General features: G+C 46.2%; 1 protein-coding gene across 2 annotated transcripts in view; it reads left to right on the top strand.

Moving 5' to 3' along the window:
* CMIP (c-Maf inducing protein) overlaps positions 1-19518 on the top strand; it is a 183406-nt gene that overhangs the window by 112343 nt on the left and 51545 nt on the right. For both annotated transcript variants that reach the window (XM_050923007.1, XM_050923008.1), the window contains exon 3: positions 1752-1802. In XM_050923007.1, the coding sequence (XP_050778964.1) occupies positions 1752-1802 (51 nt within the window). The remainder of the gene's footprint in view (positions 1-1751; positions 1803-19518) is intronic.

Below are 19518 nucleotides of genomic sequence, written 5' to 3'. Positions count from 1 at the left end.
AGACATGATTGATTTTCACCAGTGATATCAGGATCAGACCCTCAGTTTAGTGGCATATTTGGTACCTAGACTAAGGCCATGGCTACGCTGGCGCTTTACAGCGCTGCAACTTTCGCGCTCAGGGATGTGAAAAAAACACCCCCTGAGCGCTGCAAGATGCAGCGCTGTAAAGCCTCAGTGTAATCAGTGCTGCAGTGCTGGGAGCGCGGCTCTGAGCGCTGCAAGCTACCCCTGTAGAGGATATGGAGTACGTGCAGTGCTGGGAGAGCTCCCTCCCAGCGCTGGCACTGCGACCACACTCGAAACTTCAAAGAACTGCCGCGCAAGTGTAGCCATACCCTAACTTTAACTTTTGCTGCTCTGGTTAGCATTAGTTACCTTTAGCTTGGAATAAAGTTAATTATGCATTCTAGGTTTTAACGCTTATCCAAAAAGGTGGAGAAGAGGAGAAATAATTACAAGATGCTTTAACTTTTGTTCAGGTGCATGGGAAATAGTTTGTAGGATCTTTGCCTTGCAGGACACAAGCCCCTCTGAAAGGAGATGCATTTTTATCCGGTGAAGAACCTTGCCATTTACTTACAAAGGTCTTGCATTGATCATGCTATTATTTTCACTACTCATTTAAAACATCCCTAATTGCAAGGAAAAAGCCCTAGCAGCTGAAAAGAAATGAGATGGAGCTGGAAAAGCAAACCCACACAAAATATTTCTAATGTACAGGAAGCCCTGGAAAGACATGTACGCTTTTCTGTGCACTTAATGGATTTACGTCAGTGTAGCTGCTTTTATAATTTTTGGTATCAAGGTTGTGACCTTTGGGAGCATTGAACTATTTCCTTATTGGCTGTGACCTTAGTTGAACACAAGGAATTTTTAGCAGTTCTGCTTAATATGGATAAAAACTGATGCACATGTTACATTGAGAATGACTATGCAGATACTGTAAACTATGTGTGTGTTTTCTTTAACATTTTCATTGCATTCTATTGTCATTGTTGTTGCCAAGACGATACTCAAGTAGCTAGATCACAGCTGGGGAATGGGGAACAAGGGAGGATGGTGCATAAGTGGAGTTATCTGCAAAATATTATCAGCATTTTAATCCAGGGTAGTGATCTGATATAGAGGACTAGTGGCATATAGTTCATAGAATATCAGGGTTGAAAGGGACCTCAGGAGGTCACCTAGTCCAATCCCCTGCTCAAAGCAGCACAAATCGCCACATAGATTTTTATCCCAGATCCCTAAGTGGCCCCCTCAAGGATTGAGCTCACAAGTCTGGATTTAGAAGGCCAACGCTCAAACCACTGAGCTATCCCCATAGGCTTGATCAAAAGCCCATTGAAGTTAATGGGAATCTTTCCATCAAGCTCAAAGGGTTTTGGATCTGCTGAAGTTAATGCTTTTTTTAGGTTTTTCTTTTAAAGGTAAATATTTAATATTTTAAATTTAAAGAAGATGTAATAACGTCTTTGTCACTGCTGCCTGTTAAAACAAATGGATGATAATGCAAACCCATGTCTTTGGTAGATTTTTAAAACTCTCCTCCGCTTTCATGAAGGGCGTGGATTGAAGCTGATAATTCTAGAGCAGAGAGCCCAGGTCAGAGATTTCAAATCCACGCAATTGTGCGCTGCTTGGAGGGTTTTAAAGAACACGCAGGTGATTCGCTTGTGTTTGGCTCAACGTTCCAGAGCTTTAACAGAATCTAATGGTTCCATTTGTATGTGTTTTGTTTTTAATTGCAGGCTGCAAACAGTTACCTGAGGGATCAGTGGTTTCATTCTTTGCAGTGGAAGGTAGGTTTTGCATTCACTGTTTTCCTTAATAATTGTAACTATGAAGTGCCCTTTCTCTTGTACACCCTGTGAGCTATGCATAGATGGTGCTGTGGAAGTGCAAATGCCAAGAAGGGCCACAGCAAAAAATTAAGTGACTTGACCTCGTCTTGACCCAGGTGTTCAGATGCATCATTTCTTCATCCCTGGTGGGTAGGCTCAACTTATTCAAATGAAGAAAAGTCCCTTCCAGTTGAGGTTTAGGTGATGACTTCTTTTTTTCTGTCTTTCTTCACGCTCTATTGCAGCCATGTCCTCTGTCTAAAGAGAAGGGTCTTTTCCCTCCAGAATCCCTAAACCCTGACAAGGCCACAAACTGAGCAGCTTGGGATAGCCTTGCACTATCAGCCTGTGGTAGCCTCCATGCAGTATGTATCAAACACATTTTCAGGTGGTACAGTAATTGAGCCCACTTGTTTCTGTGCCACAGAATCTAGTAGATGTATAGAAATTTACAATAAGGCAGACAACAGCCTAATCTTGAGATATTCTAGGCCAACTGGGTACTTGTTTATTTACTCATGTGAAACTGGGCCAAGGGTACCTTTTAAAGTTTCCTATTCATTGTAAGTAACATCAGTCTGCTTATCAATCTGTTTCATGCTTTGAAATGATTTGGAATTACTTGCAGCCTTGGGTGGTGTTAATCCAAGAATCTTGGGTAATTTTTCATGTTCATTGGAAATGAGGTTGATTAATTATGGGATTATTAAACAAATTGGCTCACAAATTACACCATAATATGTCAAAAACAGATCATTCCCAACCACCAAAATGTGACTTTTTAAAGGACTGTGGATGAATTCTGTTACATGTCCAAATTGACTATGAAGACATTTACTTGGGAATGAATGGGGTTGTTATGTGTATAAACCCCACGGTGTGAAACAATAACTTTCCTGTATGTTATTTTTGGAGCTGAGAGATCAGCAGAGGACTTTTCTTTGGAAGCATTCCAGTGCAGTCCAACAGGTTGACTTCTTACTTGGTCGCTTATCGAGATTCCATTCTGCCCACAACAAGTGCATGTGAAAATAAATGGAAGTCCTTCCCATAGAATTGCTTTGGTGTTGGCATTTTTTGATAGCATGGATTGTGAAAAATAGTTACCCAGGAAAATGTAGATTATTGCTGTGTTTTGTATAGTTACCAACTTCTTTTACCAGCTACTTACAGGTGAATTGTACAGGGCAGTACAAATGGGTGGTTAGGAGGGTATGGCTACACTTACAGTTTTGCAGCGCTGGTAGTTACAGCTGTGTTCGTACAGCTGTGTAGGGCCAGCGCTGCAGTGTGGCTACATTTACAGCACTTGCAGCACTGTGGGGAGTGGTGCATTGTGGGCAGCTATCCCACAGAGCACCTCGTCCCATTTTGGCGCTGTGGCTTGTGGGAAGGGGAAGGAAGTGTGCGGGTCTTTCCGCTTCCTGTTCCAACGCCCCGTGGTGCTTTGCTACACATTCTGAGCAGTTTGGCGGCATTGTGAGTCTGCAGTGCGATTTCTGAGATTTCTGTTACAAATGGAGCCTGAGCTGCTGAGGACCTTGCTGATGAATGTTGCCAGCACATCACACATGGCAGTGGAGCTATTCCTTCAGCTGCAAAGTGACAGTGAGGAGTCAGACGATGATATTGAAACGCGTGACGCTGAAGACACTCAATTGCTTGTGGCAGTAACAGACGTGCTCAGCACCGTGGAACGGCGCCTTTGGGCTCGGGAAACCAGCACTCAGTGGTGGGATCACATCGTCCTGCAAGCCTGGGACGACGAGCAGTGGCTGCAGAACTTTCGGATGAGAAAAGCCACTTTCATGTCACTGTGTGCTGAGCTCGCCCCTACCCTGCGGCGCAGGGACACGAGATTGAGAGCTGCCCTGCCAGTGGAGAAGCGGGTGGCTATTGCAATCTGGAAGCTGGCAACTCCAGACAGCTACCGATCGGTGGCGAACCAGTTTGGAGTGGGAAAGTCCACCGTTGGAATGGTGCTGATGCAAGTTTGCACAGCCATTAATCGCACCCTGTTAAGAAGAACTGTGACTCTGGGGAACGTGCAGGACATTGTGGATGGCTTTGCAGAAATGGGGTTCCCTAACTGTGGAGGGGCAATAGATGGGACGCATATTCCTATTCTGTCACCACCCCACCTGGCATCAGAGTACGTTAATCGCAAGGGGTATTTCTCCGTGGTTCTGCAAGCGCTTGTGGATCACCGTGGGCGTTTCACTGACATTTACTCAGGATGGCCTGGAAAGGTGCACGATGCACGCATCTTTCGGAACAGTGCCCTGTTCAGGAGGCTGAGGGCCGGGACTTTTTTCCCAGACCGCAGGATCGCAGTAGGGGACGTCGAAATGCCCACTGTGATCCTTGGAGGCCCCGCTTACCCCTTAATGCCATGGCTCATGAAGCTGTGTACAGGGAAGCTTGACAGGAGCAAGGACCGGTTCAACTATAGGCTGAGCCGGTGCAGAATGACTGTGGAGTGTGCTTTTGGCCGTTTGAAAGCCCGCTGGAGGTGTCTTTATGGGAAGCTAGATTTGGGGGAAAGCAGCATCTCCGCTGTTATATCCGCGTGCTGTACCCTCCATAATATTTGTGAAGGGAAGGGTGAAAGATTCAGTGAGGAACGGACCTCCGAGGTTTGACGCCTAGAGGATGAATTTGCACAGACAGAGAGCAGGGCTACTAGGGAGGCCCAGGAAAGGGCTTCAAGGATTAGGGATGCTTTAAGGGAGCAATTTGATGCTGAGAGCCAACAGTAATGTTTGGTGCCTTTGCTGTGCTTTGTTCTACCTTGGGGTACAATATTTACCACTTCCAGCAATAATAAAACGTATTGTAAAAGCCATAAAATCCTTTATTCAAAGTACAGTACATAAAAGGCCAGGGGGGTTAGGGTGGTGGACTGTACATTCAGAGGTTTGAATATGTCCTGTTTTGATTACTGTTCAATGTCTGCTGCACTTCAGGATTACTATGCTGCAGGGTAATGGGAGTGGAGTGCACAGGGTAAGAATTATAGTTATCAGGGCTGGTAGATGATCGTACAGGTGTTGGGGGCAGCTGGGGGTAATAAGAAACTGGCTGCTGGAGAAAGGTGTTTTGTGCAAATACTGGGGAACAAGAAAGAGAGCTTTGGGAGGCTGTGGGTTACCACGGTACATATCTGCCTGCATGGCTACGAGAGACTCGAAAGACTCAGTTTGGCGAGCCAGGAGGCTTATCATCTGCTTTGAGGTTTTTTTGATTGCCAGTTCCTTTCTCCTGCTTTCTGTTTGCCTCCAGTCATACATTTTCTCTCTCCATTCGTACATTTTCTCTCTCCATTCTTGCGTCTTCCTACTTTCTCTGTTGTAGTGATTCATAACTGCTTTGATCAATTCTTCCTTTGATTTTCTGGGATTTCTTCTCAAGTTCTGCAAGCGACGTGAGGCCGGTGATCCGGCTGCATTAGTCAAGGTCACTAGAAAAAACAAAGATAGAATCATGTAATACACAGAGGTTACATTGTTTATTATCACACAGTGAAGGAGTTTTTAGACTTTTTGTAGCATCCTTCCCACATACCTCACATAACACAGAGAGGCCAGGGAAGCTAAGTCATGGCGAGCAATGGGGTGAGTGTTTCTGCCCCGAGTGCACCTGGGACGGGGAATTGACCGATGGGTCACTGGGGTTTATCTGCACTGGGTACAGGAGGTAGCTGGTGTCCTGCACAGGGGACAGTAGTGAACAGGAAGGTGGCGAGCTGCTGGCGAGGGGGGGTTCACGTAACTGCTGGCCTGCTGGTGGGGGGGGGGGAAACGCACAGCTGTGCTGGCTGCCTGCTGGGAAGGGTGGGGGAACACCGGAGCGCATGCGGGGCTAGCTACGTGCTGGGAAGGAGGGGGGGGGAAGAGCGGAGCGCACCGCGGGGCTAGCTACGTGCTGGGAAGGAGGGGGGGGGGAAGACCGGAGCGCACCGCGGGGCTGGATGCCTGCTGGGAAGGGGGGGGGAACACCAGAGCGCACTGCGGGGCTGGATGCCTGCTGGGAGGGGGGTGGGGGAAGACCGGAGCGCACCGCGGGGCTAGCTACGTGCTGGGAAGAGGGAGGGGGGAAGACCGGAGCGCACCGCGGGGCTAGCTGCGTGCTGGGAAGGCGGAGGGGGGGAAGACCGGAGTGCACCGCGGGGCTAGCTACGTGCTGGGAAGGGTGCGGGGGGGAAGACCGGAGCACACCGCGGGGCTGGATGCCTGCTGGGAAGGGAGTGGGGAGACCGGAACACACCGCGGGGCTGGGGGGGGGGGGACCGCGAACCTGGCGCCCTGCACTCAAGTATTCCTAAATTCTCAACAGGATTTCCTACTGCCAGATATATCACTGCTGCGTGTTACCTGGGAAGAGAGGGAGGGTCTTCTACAGCAATGTGGATTCCGCCCTGGCCCCTATGCAGCTTGCCTGTGTGCAGCCATGGTCCCCCCACCCCTCGCTGCACAGTGGATCGGACGAGTTAGCCTGACCGGGACAAGGACCACGGTGGCTCTCCCGATAAACTTGAGAAAGCACATTGCGCACGCTCTGGCTGCAACTTTTCAAGAGATTACCGAGGCAGATTACAGAGACGTGATAGAGCAAATCAATGGGCTATTCCACGTTTAGGCATGCATGCAGGCAGCCATAACCCAAACCCTCCTCTCCCAAAACATAAAAATCTGCTCTACCCCGAGCACACTCCTCAGTTTCTTCCTCACCAGCAACTTCCAGCTGCTGCGACTGGCTAGCCTCCTCCTGGCTTGAGAAGAGCTCCTGGCTGCATGCCTCCTGGGACTCCGGGGTGTCTCCCTCCACGCCAGTAGCCTCACTGTCGGCTTCCTCTACACCCTTCCCCACTTCTCCCTGCTCTGAGCTCTCCATCGTGGTCCTCGGATTGGCAGTGGGGTCACACCCAAGTATGGCATCCAGCTCCTTGTAAAAACGGCAGGTTGTGGGGGCAGCTCCTGAGCGGCGATTTCCCTCACGGGCTTTGCAGTAAGCACTCCTCAGTTCTTTTATTTTGACCCTGCACTGCAACGCATCCCATTCATGGCCCCTTCTCAGCAAGGACTGCGATATCTGACCATAGGTATCATAATTTCTCCTTCTGGAGCGCAGCTGTGCTTGCACAGCCTCCTCACCCCAAACACTGATGAGATCCTGCAACTTGGAATTGTTCCATGCTGGGGCTCGTTTGGGGCGTGGAGGCATGGTCGCTGATTGATTGAATGATTGATTGCACTCCACACCTGGCTGAGCAAACAGGAAGGGGATTTTTAAAATTCCCAGGGCATTTAAAGGAGGGGTCAGCTGAGCCCAGGGCAATGGAGTGTGCATGATTACTAGAGAGGCTTCTAAGGTATGCTGGGATACCTCCTTATACCACGGAGGTCAATAAAAGCGCTGGTGGGTGTCCACACTTGCTGACCAGCGCTGGATCACCAGCACTGGAATCCCTACACCCGAGGCTCGACCGGGTGTACAGCCAGCGCTGCAACCAGGGAGTTGCAGTGCTGGCCGTGCTTTGCAAGTGTGGCCACATCCTAAGTTGCAGCACTGTAACCCCCTCACCAGCGCTGCAACTCTGTAGTGTAGCCAAGCCCGGAGTAAGGGAATAAAACAGAGAAAGGAGAATTTAGGGATAAATCGCTCTTAAATTTTATGCTTTGATTTACCTATGTGGATATACTAATATCTACCTTACAGCTGTAGTGTGAGGCATATTTAATCCTTTTAGATCTTGAGCTGGAAAGTGCTATGTAAATGTAAACTATTAATGTTTTCTCTCTCATTAATAAATTGTACACACTGACAATCTTTTGAGGATGTTAAAGAAATTAACGGGAGGAACAAATGAAGTAAATGCATCTTTGCAATATTTTGAGTCTGTTTGGCTGTGTTATATGATGACCATGATTCGCAGGTCAGCATCAGATTTCATGCAGTGACACCTCAGTGCTCTACAGCTAACGGGCCAGAATCTGCCAATCTTCCTCATGTTTAGTAGCCTTACTGTTTGAATGATCCCATTGAATTCTAGTACTTTGCTGGATTGAGGCCAGGGTGTTCAGCACCTTGCAGGATCAAGCCCATTCTTCGAACGGATCCTAGTTCTCAGCAGCAAGATCCAAATGTTAAGGAGTTATTAACCCTCTCCCAGCTCATGACCATGCGGAATATTCTATCTGTTGTCCATGTCCATTTAGCTGACAAATAACATTGTGTGCAAAGGCTGTGCTAAGCCAAGGCACTTCTGCTTTTGCCACCTACCTGTGCCTCATCTTCCTTTTACCAATATTTCAGTGTATGAGTGATGTAAAATTAGCCTCGAAGGCAAGATTATCGTACTGCTTATGCAGCCCTGCAATAGAATATGGGGGCATCATGGGTCACAGCATGAAGGTTATATGTGCTGCGACTTCCCCTCCTGCACTGATGGCCAAGGAGTGAGCAGGAGGGACAAAGACTAGGTGGATTCTCGTACCCCACCTAGTGTGCCTGCCAAGAGAGCTGAGGCTGGTGGTGTGGGCCAGAAGATTACCTCCTCCGAGGGTAGAATTAATCAGATGCTCACTATGCCTCTGGTCCGCTCTTGGTGCAGCTCAGCTGCACCCTGCCCCAGTCACTGGGCAGATGGTAAAGGTACAGTCTATTCTTGAAGATTTAAACAGCAAAGAAAAACCGTAGCTAGCATGGTTTGTTTCGCTCATACATCTTCCAGCAATATGGAGACAACTTTGCTCTCTAGGAGCTGATCTTAAGGATGAGCTTTGTGCTTGCAAGCAAGCCTTTCATTCTGGGAAACTTTGAGTAATGTAACCTCAGTGGATATTTGCTGTATAGAAGGATTTATTTTTGCTCCTCTGCTGCTTTTTTTTTTTAAAATTTTCTTTTTAATAGAATAAAACATTATCTTGATTTGAAAGGCCTTCCCTTTGCCAGGAATAGGAAGCAATTCGTTTCCACGGAACAATGGCAGAGCTTAAATCTTGGCCCATATACTTTGTCCTAACATATTCCTGTTTGCTGGAATATAATTGTTAATGTTTTGGTTGCTTAAATTTTCAGAGGAAAAACACCCACTAACGTTATGCTGTTTACCTTGGAACATATTCAGCAATTCAAGTGAACTCACAATAGAAGCAAGGGCAAAGGCAGGATATCAATGAGTGGCCTCCTCGCATGTGCCCCCTGGGGGTCATAAGGTGACCCTGCAGGTGGCTCCCCCGCGCCTCAATTTCCTCTCTTGGGCTCCTCAATAAACTTCACCCATAGTTTATTTGTGGCCAGAAATGCCCCTCCTTGGGGTCTGGGTTTATTAACAGAAAATAAACTCAAAATAAAATTCCAAACCCCATTTAAAACTCTGGCAAAAGTCCACACAAACAAAAAGTTTCTGTTTCTACTCCCTGGCTTACCTGCCTGGGACCTTTCTTGCTTTGGCAGGCCCCTCCCAGGCCCTACCTGGCTGGAGTCTTTTCCGTCTTGCACCTGGGGAGCCTGCCTTCCATTGTCTTTAGCTTTCTTTAGCCTTCTGGCTTCCAGGCTCAAACCCTTCCCCGTAACGAAAGGTCTCCTGCTTGCTTGCTGCAGCTCTTCTGCAGTCTCTACCCCAGCTTCCTCTGATGGTTTCTCCCTGAACATCTCTCTCTCTCGCTCACTCACTTCCCCCCCTCATCCCCTCAGCTTTCTGCTGCTGTTATAGGGGAATCATCTAAGGCCTACTCAGGTGTGCCTACTTTGTAACTAGGATTGTTTGACCCCAGGCCTCTACCTCAAAAAGGGGCTAGCCACCCTTTTATACAGGATTAAGTTGAGCATCTTAGAGAGCAGCTACAGAATTTGCCGCTGCTGCTGCTGATACAAATTTGTCAGCTCACTTCTGCTACCACCTGTGACTCTGACTCAGCTGTCAACTTACTTTTCGTGTGGAAAGTTGCTTGGTATGGTGACTAAGCAGATCTGGAGGGAACCCACAAAGAAATGGGAAGCCTGGTGATTCAGAAAGGTGGTGTTCACCACAGGCCGATTGGTAGGGTAATACCTGCATCTGTTTTACAATAGGTTGGTTGCTCTGCTGGATGATACTTTGGTACGGTACCTTGATGCCAGCACACTCTCTCATTGGTAATATAGCTCTAAACATTTATGCAAGTCTGGAGAACCCAGATGCAAATGTCTAATGTAGTTCTCCACTGAGAAGCCTTACTATCATTATATGTTCTTTGTATTGTGTTAGTACCTGGGGTTCAGTCCCAGCTGAACTCAGGACTCCATTGTATTAGGCACTGTACATACTTTTCCTTCCCTGAAGAGGTTACCATCTAAATAGACAAAACTGAAAGGAAGTATAGTGTCCCTGTTCTACAGCTGGGGAACAGAGAAGCTAAGTGACTTGCCCTAAATTCCACAGGAAGTCTATGTCAGAGATAGGAACTGAATCCGGTCTCCTAAGTTCCCAGTCCAGTGCCGTAACTTCACGCCCAGCTTTGGTCTCATGACAGTCAGTGTTAAAATCTGTGGAAGCCCCTTTTACTGCAGAAGGGAATAAATATTCTGTATCATCTGACTGGCTGCTTTTATTCCCCTTTCCCCTCATGCTAAACCTGAATGTATTTCATTGCGGTAGGCAGGGTGGACAAAGGGCATGAGAGTTCAGCTGTGTTCATCATATTGGCTGAGGAAAATAAAGAGAGGTTTCATATAGGGGCAAATATAAATAACAAGATATGGACCTTTGGCATTTTCCTTATACGTTATCTGTCTCTTACTCTGTATTTCTTGCATATAGCAAGCTCTTCAGAGCAAGGACCAGGTTTCTCTCGCTGTATGTGTGTGTGTATGTATGTGTGTGTGTGTATGTACAGCAGCTAGCATTTTGGGACCCCAGTCCTGCTAGAGGACTTTGGTCACTATCACAATACTCATTTTTAATGTTGTTAATAATGAAATGCTTGATTGAGGAATACAAAATTGCACTGAATCAAGATAAATCTTTCCAGTGGGAAACTGGTTTTCCAGAGAGCAGGATGGAGATTTACACAGGAGGAGAAAAGATGCACATCAAAAGGTTTTATGGGGTTTGGTTGCATTTTAATTGTTCTCATGGGTAAAGAGTTACCATCACCATCCTGGGATGTAGCCATTCATGTTCTTTAAACTGGCATTAAGAATGCTGATTGCAGACCTGATAGGATTGTGGTTAGTCTCCTGAGCTGCCATTGCAAAAAGCACCATACTGGGTCTTCTGTGGTAGAGTGGGAAGCATGACTTGGGCTGGGCATTACCCCCTTGTGCCTCTGTGAGCTGGAAACACCAGGCGTGTAGCTCATCCACTCCTGCTAGCAAGTGGCCATTCATTTCAGCAAATCACGCTGTTTACTTTTTACAGTTCTCTCTGCCTGGACAGTGAAAATAGACTGGTCAATTTTACTTTTGTTTATATTCCTTTCCAAATTCATTGTTCGGTTTTCATGCACTGGGAACTGGCACAATGCTGCAGTTTTTGGCTTACAACATTTAAAATAAACATTTTCCCCCAGAACTCAAGTACAGACTTGGAACCCTTGGTCTCCATTGTGAGAATTTTTGTTTTTAACAAAACCTATATTTTGGGTCAAATATCAGCTGCTAATGGCCCACTGATTCATGAGTATTTCTCTTGTCCTTTTGGGTCCAATTGCTACATCTTTACTCACTATAGATAGTACTTTATTCCGCATTTCAATGGAACCACTCAGAGTGTAAGGTACTACTCAGTGTGAATTGCTAGGGATCAGATTCTGATACCTCTGTTCATGATGAATAGCACTTTACTCCACTAGTGGCCCCACTGAATTATGCCCAAAGAGTAAAAGTATTGGAATCTGGCCCTAGCAATGGAAGTTCAGTATTTTTATATTGCAAACAGAGAAGGTTAAATTGAGAAACACTGTTCTGAAAAGTGTGGTGTAGCCTTGTGTGAAACACCTTACGGCATTGTCACTATGGCAATGGTTAAAAATAGCGCTGTTGCAGGAGTGAGGTTTATATAGAATTTAAATGATAGCATCAAAGGATTTCACAGGCTTAAATCGGGGTGAAAAGTGTCTTGAAACCACAAGATCAGAAAACTTGCCAGAGGTGATGGCTAAAAAGCTCCATCACTGAAACTGGTATGGGGACATCGGTTAATCTCCTGGCAAATGATCTGAGAGAGGAAGCTCTGGCATCATGTGATAATGCATTAAAAAACCATGTGGCGCACTTCATATCAAACCTCTTCAAAGAGCTCCTTGTTCCTTGGAATCCTTCCTGGATTTCAGCCATTCTCTTGGGTGGGTTTTCCAGTCTTCACTGCAGCAGACATCACATTTCAGTATGAAGACAGAACAAATGTGTCACGACCATTTCCTTGTTTTCCTTGTAGGAATATCTTAGGCATCTGATAAAACGGAGAACTTGACACTTCTTTTCCTTAGCGAGTTTTCAGGAACTAGGGTATGTCTGCGCTACAGGATTATTCCGATGTTGCAGAAACCAGTTTCGTAAAACAGATTATATTAAGTTGAGTGCACGTGGCCACACTAAGCACATTAATTCGGCGGTGTGCATCCATGTGCCAAGGCTAGCATTGATTTCCAGAGCGTTGCACTGAGGGTAGCTGTCCCGTAGTTCCCACAGTCTCCCCTGCCCATTGGAATTCTGAGTTGAGATACTGATGCATGATGGGGCAAAAACAGTGTCGCGGGTGATTCTGGGTAAATGTCGTCACTCAGTCCTTCCTCCGTGAAAGCAACTGCAGATAATCATTTTGCGCCCTTTTTCCCCTGGATTGCCCTGGCAGACGCCATAGCATGGCAACCATGGAGCCTGTTTTGCCTTTTGTCACTGTCACCGTATGCGTACTGGATGCTGCTGACAGACACAGTACTGCAGTGCTACACAGCAGCATTCATTTGCCTTTGCAAGGTTGCAGAGACGGTTACCATCCCTATTGCATCGTCTGCCATTGTAAATTGGCAATGAGATGATGGTTATCAGGCATTTTGCACCGTTTGCAATTGGAAATTGGCGATGACAGTTATCAATCCTTTTGTACTGTCTGTTGCTGTCATGGGTGCTCCCGGCTGGCCTGGCCAAGGGCGCATGGACAAAAATGAGAGTGACTCCCCGGGTCATTCCCTTCTTTATGTTTTGTCTAAAAATAGAGTCAGTCCTGCCTAGAATATGAGGAAAGGGCACTAGAGAACCCTATAGCACAGCCGCTTCGGGTCAGAGCCCCAGAGATCCCGCAGAAATGATGAGCTGCATGCCATTCTATCAGGTGCCTCTGCAACAACCCCACCCGTTGCTTCCCTCCTCCCCCAACCCTCCTGGGCTACTGTGGCAATGTCGACCCATTTGTGTGATGAAGTAATAAAGAATGCAGGAATAAGAAACACTGAGTTTTTAGAGAGATAAAATGAGAGGTGGCAGCCTCCAGCTGCTATGATAGTTCAGGCAGGACATAAAAGGGTGTGAGGGAGAGGAGCGCAGCCTCCTGCTGCTATTATAGTCCCAGGAGTACAGAATCTTCTTTAGACATGAAAGGGGGGGCTGATGGAGCTCAGCCTCCAGCTGCTATGATGAGGATGGTTACCAAGCCTTTTGTACCGTCTGCTGGGAATGACCGGGAGTCATTCCCATTTTTACGCAGGCGCCCCCAGCCGACCTCACCGAGGCCAGCCGGGAGCGCTCATGGGCTGATGATGACAATGGCTACCAGTCATTTTGCACCATCTGCCACCCAGAAGGGGATGCCGATGTTCAGTGATGCAGCACCCTGTCTACCAGCAGCACGCAGTAGACATAGGGTGACATTGAAAAAAGGTGAGAAACAATTTTTTCCCTTTTCTTTCGGGGGGGGGGGGGGTGGGGGAAGGCGGAAGGGTGTAAATTGACGACATACACCCTGAAGCACCCGGGAAAATGTTTTTGACCCTTCAGGCATTGGGAGCTCAGCCAAGAATGCAAATGCTTTTCGGAGACTGCGGGGACTGTGGGATAGCTGGAGTCCTCAGTACCCCCTCCCTCCCTCCATGAGCGTTCATTTGATCCTTTGGCTTTCCGTTTCGCTTGTCATGCAGCACTGTGCTGAGTCCCTGCTGTGGCCTCTGTCTATCATAGCCTGGAGATTTTTTTCAAATGCTTTGTCATTTCGTCTTCTGTAACGGAGCTCTGATGGATTTTTCTCCCCATACAGCGATCAGATCCAGTATCTCTCATATGGTCCATGCTGGAGCTCTTTTTGGATTTGGAACTGCATCGCCACCCATGCTGATCAGAGCTCCACGCTGGGCACACAGGAAATGAAATTCAAAAGGTTGCAGGACTTTTCCTCTCTACCTGGCCAGTGCATCCGACTCCAGATTGCTGTCCAGAGTGGTCACAATGTTGCACTGTGGGATAGCTCCCAGAGGCCAATACCATCGAATTGCAGCCACACTAACTCTAATCTGACATGGCAATACCGATTTCAGTGCTACTCCCCTCGTTGGGGAGGAGTACAGAAATCGGTTTAAAGAGCCCTTTATATCGATATAAAGGGCTTCGTTGTGTGGACGTGTGCAGGTTTCGTTCGGTTTAACGCAGCTAAATTGAGTTTAAACGCGTAGTATAGACCAGGCCTAATAGACATAAAGGTAGAGGAGGAAAGAGGAGAAGGCCTCCTCCGTGTCTCTGTGAGCACATGAATAATTTATTGTGGGAAAGCTAAATTGAGTAAGTTAGTTTTGCCTTTAGTTCTGGAAGTGAAGAGGCCCTGTGGTCATTCTTATGTCTTAGGGGAGTGAGTTCCACACTCTGGGTCTAGCCCTTAAGAAATTTTGTTTCCTGCCCCTTCCAGTGAAATATACAAGTATCTATTATGGGGGATCACGGAGGGAGAGGTGACTTCTTAGTTACCTGGAGCCAATCCCATATAGGGCTTTGAATATCTAGGATCTTGAAGTGGACTCTGAATTTAGTAAGCAACCAATAGAGAGTGAGGCATGAGGGTGATTTGTTCGTGGAAATGAGTGTGTTAAGCAGATGAGCTGCTACATTTTATGCCAGTAAGAGGCTTTCGGTGTATGTAGCTTTGCTCCCAGCAGAACATAGACTAAATCTCAATAACCTTGGACTCCTGATGCCTTTCTCTCAGGATGAGGCAACACTGCCTCTCCAGCTCCAAACCCTCTTGCTGCCGGAACTTAACATTCATTTTTATGTTTTTGTTTTGAATGGAAATGCCATCTCTTTGCTGCCCCCTCTGCCTGTTTGAGGCTCTATGGTAGCATTCCCCTGTTCTCCTTCTACTGTGATTTGATATTACCACCAAGTCTATGAATTGAAGGGTCACCTCCTGGGGAAAAAATGTTATTCAGAAAATGTTCTACTTGCATAGCATATGTTTTTTGTATATTTAGAACCCCACCTCCAATTTTCTGTTGTTCAGGGCATTTTCATGAGCACAGGAGATTTTTAGAGTTTCTCTGTTCCTGCAACTCATTGTGCTCCACCTAACCCAAAATCCAGCCATCTAGTATTGCCAGTTCCTTGGAGACTCTTGGCCTTGACCTTCTGTTTCTGACTTTGCGATCATTTGCTGAGGGTGACTGGGGTGTCAGAAGCAGAGAACATTGCTCTCAGATTGAGAATAACTGCAAGGTGAGGATGAGCTCTTTAAGAAACCAAATGAAAAACAAAAAAACAGCTGGCAGGTTAGCAGAATTGTTTCTAAAAGGAGACTCCTGTAGTGTTTTCCATGAGGCCTCGCAGCTTTTTAAGAACTGGCACAAAGGGAGTGATTTATGCATTTGGAGCAAAATCGCTTCCACAGTCAATGCACCTGGGTGAGGTCACTCTTGGATGACACTGTCCCCACCGGAGCAGAAGTCTCACTGAGGCTGTCTCTTCACTGCCCCAAAAGATGTGTTTTTACAGCAAGGTAGCTTATGTGTGTTAGTGATTTTGCTTTGAAATCCTAGTGGAAACAAAGCACAGGTAGTTATTACCTTCTGTCTATGTCCTAATTTAAGCCAATTCAAGGCAAGTTTGCAGTCGTGTGTGTATATATACAATGACCAAACAAAGTACAGCTGAACCCCCACCTAAATAAACACAGAGGCTTTTATTATGCTCTTAGGGCTCTGCCTTGATCCTCTGTTTGTAGTCTGGCAACTGTATGTTCTCCATTGCTCTTTTGGAATAGTGGAGCAATGGACAGCTGGGGTGCGCTGCTGCTTCGCTCAGACTCCTGCTGGAGAATTGCTGTTGCACAGTTCTCTTGTACGCACTCGATGACTAATTCTAAGCAGTTCTGTCTTCCAGGTCACAATGACCCTATGTCTCGGCAGGTTTGCAAAGTACTCTTTCAGTTCCTCTTTTATAACTGTAATAAAATGCAACCTCCCCTTGGGTTCCTAAACTAGACCATGTCTCGAGAGCTAGATTCCCTAGCATCGAGGAGGTCTCTTTTGGGAAAGCATTGGAGATCTCCTCCAGGGAGATTCTATGAGGTGTAATCGTCACTTGTCCTTCTCACATGAGCCACTGGATGCGAGAACCCGTGATTTAATCTTGGACTGTACTTTGTCACAAAGCTCACTGCTCCTCAGTCAAACTCAGCTTCCTGATGAGGCTTTTTCAAGAATTGTATTGAACAGACTTAAGGTGTTTCCCAGGATAATGCATTTCCCTAAACCCCTTTCTCTTTTCTACAGAGGGTTAGAAAGTGTCCTTGTCTGCTTTGATTGAAATTCCCCCTTTACCTCTGGGGACAGGTGAAATCTCCCTTGCTAGTCTCCAGACCAGCTGCCTTTCCAGCTCTGTAGTAGGGAAAGATTCCTTCCCTCATTGCTCTCTGAATGATTCTCCTGAGATGGACAGGCCAATAAGGATATGTCTACCCTGCAATTAAACACCCACAGCTGGCCCTGGTCAGCTGACAGGGGCTTGTGGGGCTCGGGCTGCAATTGCGGTATAGATGTTTGCATATCATCAAGCCATATCAGCCCAGCAAAGTTGCTCCTGTGTTGTTAGAGATTCAACGCTAGTCATATAGCACTAGTCTAGAACTTCGATGTTTGGGATTTTGTCTGAAAACTTGATGATACAGAGGAGATATAGCACATGTGAAAGTGCTCTAGTTGGTTCAGGTGCCTGCTGTAGAGTGTCCATGTTTCGCAGCCATTGAGAAGAGCTTAACGTGATTGCACAATAGACACTAATCTTGGTGTGAAGTTGAATGCCTCTGACATTCCACAGACAGTGACAATGGCGACCATAAGCAGAACTGGCTTTAGAAATATGCTGTGTGATTTCATCATTAATTGTGGTCTTATTAGATAGCATCATTTTTCTACTGCATTAAGCAGTGTGTCATCAATGGTGCTTTCAGGGGCAGAATACATTTTCCCCGGAGCAGGCTGGTAGAGCAGTTCAGTATACAGCCCTTCTTGTATAGCCATCTCCAGGAACAATCTAGGCCTTCTTAAAATAAATAAATAAATAAATAAACCTTGCACCACAGGACTTTTTTACTTGGGGTTTTATTGTCTCATGTCACATGAAGCTCAAATATCTTAGAATAAATAACTCTGTCCAACCTGCTTGCCTGGGTCGAAAATGTCTGAGTGTTTGCAGTGTTGTGTAATACCCACGTCTGGTAACATTCGTTGCCATCATGGTCTTGGCACGTTTATTGTAGCCTGTCACAGTCCTATCTCCTGATAAAATCAGTCATGTAAATCTGTCTCAGAAGTTTGACAGACAGAATTTGTCTTAGGTAGGGCTTGATCCTGCAAGGTGCTGAGCACTCTCTCCTACTAAAGTTCATGGGAGTTGAAAGGTGCTTGGTATCTTGTAGGAGCAGCAGCTTTAGGGCCCAATACTACACCACTGATATCAGTGGGAGTCTTGCAGTTGGTTTCACTGGCTGCAGGACCAGATCCTTCCTAGCCCAGGTAGCCACACAGGTCCAGGGGGACAAAAATAATTTAAATTTTCCTTCTCTTCTTTTCATATTTTTCTCATCATCATGTGTCTTGAATTCACCACAATAAAATTGCTGTGTCCAATGTAAAATTAGCGTGCAGCATGCCTGCTTAAAGGATTGCAGCAATTACCTTTAACATCCACCAAACCAAATGGAAAGAAATGTGTTGCACGTTGCCATATTTATTATCTGTTATCTCTCCTGTAATAATTTCCAGACACTCAGCTTGTTTGTCATTTAAATATGTCCTTCGTTTTTGAAGAAGTAGCATTGTTAAAAACTAAAATAAGAAAGAGAAAATACCGATAGCAAAAGCTGTTTAAATCTGTTCGACCCCAAGTGGCCAGCATGTCATTATTCACTGCAGCATATTTTCAGGTGCTTTGTACAGTTCTGTTTTGAAATGAGAATACTAGATTACACTTAAGCGACCCTTGCAAAGGTAAGATGCATCAAGAATAAAGGAATTGCTGAGAGTGACTTACTTAAACCAGCTTAGCTTTAAAAGTAAGACTGACGTTGATCCTGAGGATGCATTCTTTGTGCACCCCAACATTCCCAGGGTCACAACAGGAGTTTTAGGTGCAAAATGAATGCAGAATTAGGCCATTGAAATATTGGTTTGTCTTGCTATGTCAAGCAGCATTTACATAAGGGAGAAAAAATTGCAGTAGATTCAGTGAAATCTCAGGTTTTATGCTGATCTTGTGTAGTGAGCTGAGAGGTAAAAAACGGAGTTAAGCAATGGAATCATTTCGGAGGTGAATACTGCTCTGAAATCCGATACTTCTCTTTGTGAGAAAGGAAACGGCAATACAGTGCTCTGCAGTAAGGAATAGACTGCTTTTCCGAAGTTCCTTTAAGATGCTTGTGGGTATCACATCAGTATACAGTATCTGAGCTCTCCCTAAGGCCTCTGCAACAGCAGCCGCTTTCTGACACAAACACGTTCCTTGAGCCGTGCACATCTCTCCTGCTGACGACATTGATGATGCAGGTGCACATGAGAGAGAAGTCAATTTCAAAGCCATTTATGGTGGTGCAGAGCTAGAAACACACACAAAAAAAATTCATTTGCCAAGGAAGGGGAAACAAAATAGGTAAGTATATGCATTTCTATTTCCAAGCTTCTGCAGGAGGTGAGACAGCGTGGGGGCCAGGAGAGAGTTTGGGGGAGGGACTGCTGCACATTATGGAAACTAAAAGGTAAAAGGAAAAAAAGGGGGTGACAAATGTGTCCCTTAAATCTGGCTTGTATATCTGGGAAACGTAACTGCTTTGCATGCTGCTGGCTGCAACCTGATCTGCCAGTGTTCCCTTAGATGAGGAAATAGCGCTGACATGGATTCTTCTTAGGAGGCTCTCGTTATTGGTTAGCGAAATATGCAGTACTAGAGAGTGCTTAGTGCTAATTTAGGGAGCTTTCACAGGTGGTGAGGGGGTCTCATTCCTTTCCCAGCTGAATCTTTAGCCTCCTGAAATGATTGGCATCTATTTTGCAGTCTTGCCGTTGGCACAGCATCCTGTTTCCCAGACGACTGGATTCCACCTCATAGCGTGGAATCTGAAGTGTGCAAAGCCAGAGGCTGTGGGTTTCTCTGCAGCAGGGATGCTATCTGGCTGTGCTCCACAGTGGCCTGGATGCAGTCTCCTACTGGAAAAACT

The sequence above is a fragment of the Gopherus flavomarginatus genome, chromosome 14 (genome assembly GCF_025201925.1).
Source record: "Gopherus flavomarginatus isolate rGopFla2 chromosome 14, rGopFla2.mat.asm, whole genome shotgun sequence".
Classification (NCBI taxonomy): domain Eukaryota; kingdom Metazoa; phylum Chordata; order Testudines; family Testudinidae; genus Gopherus; species Gopherus flavomarginatus.
Note: the sequence above shows the minus strand (reverse complement) of the source record. Positions and strands in the feature narration are given on the sequence as shown.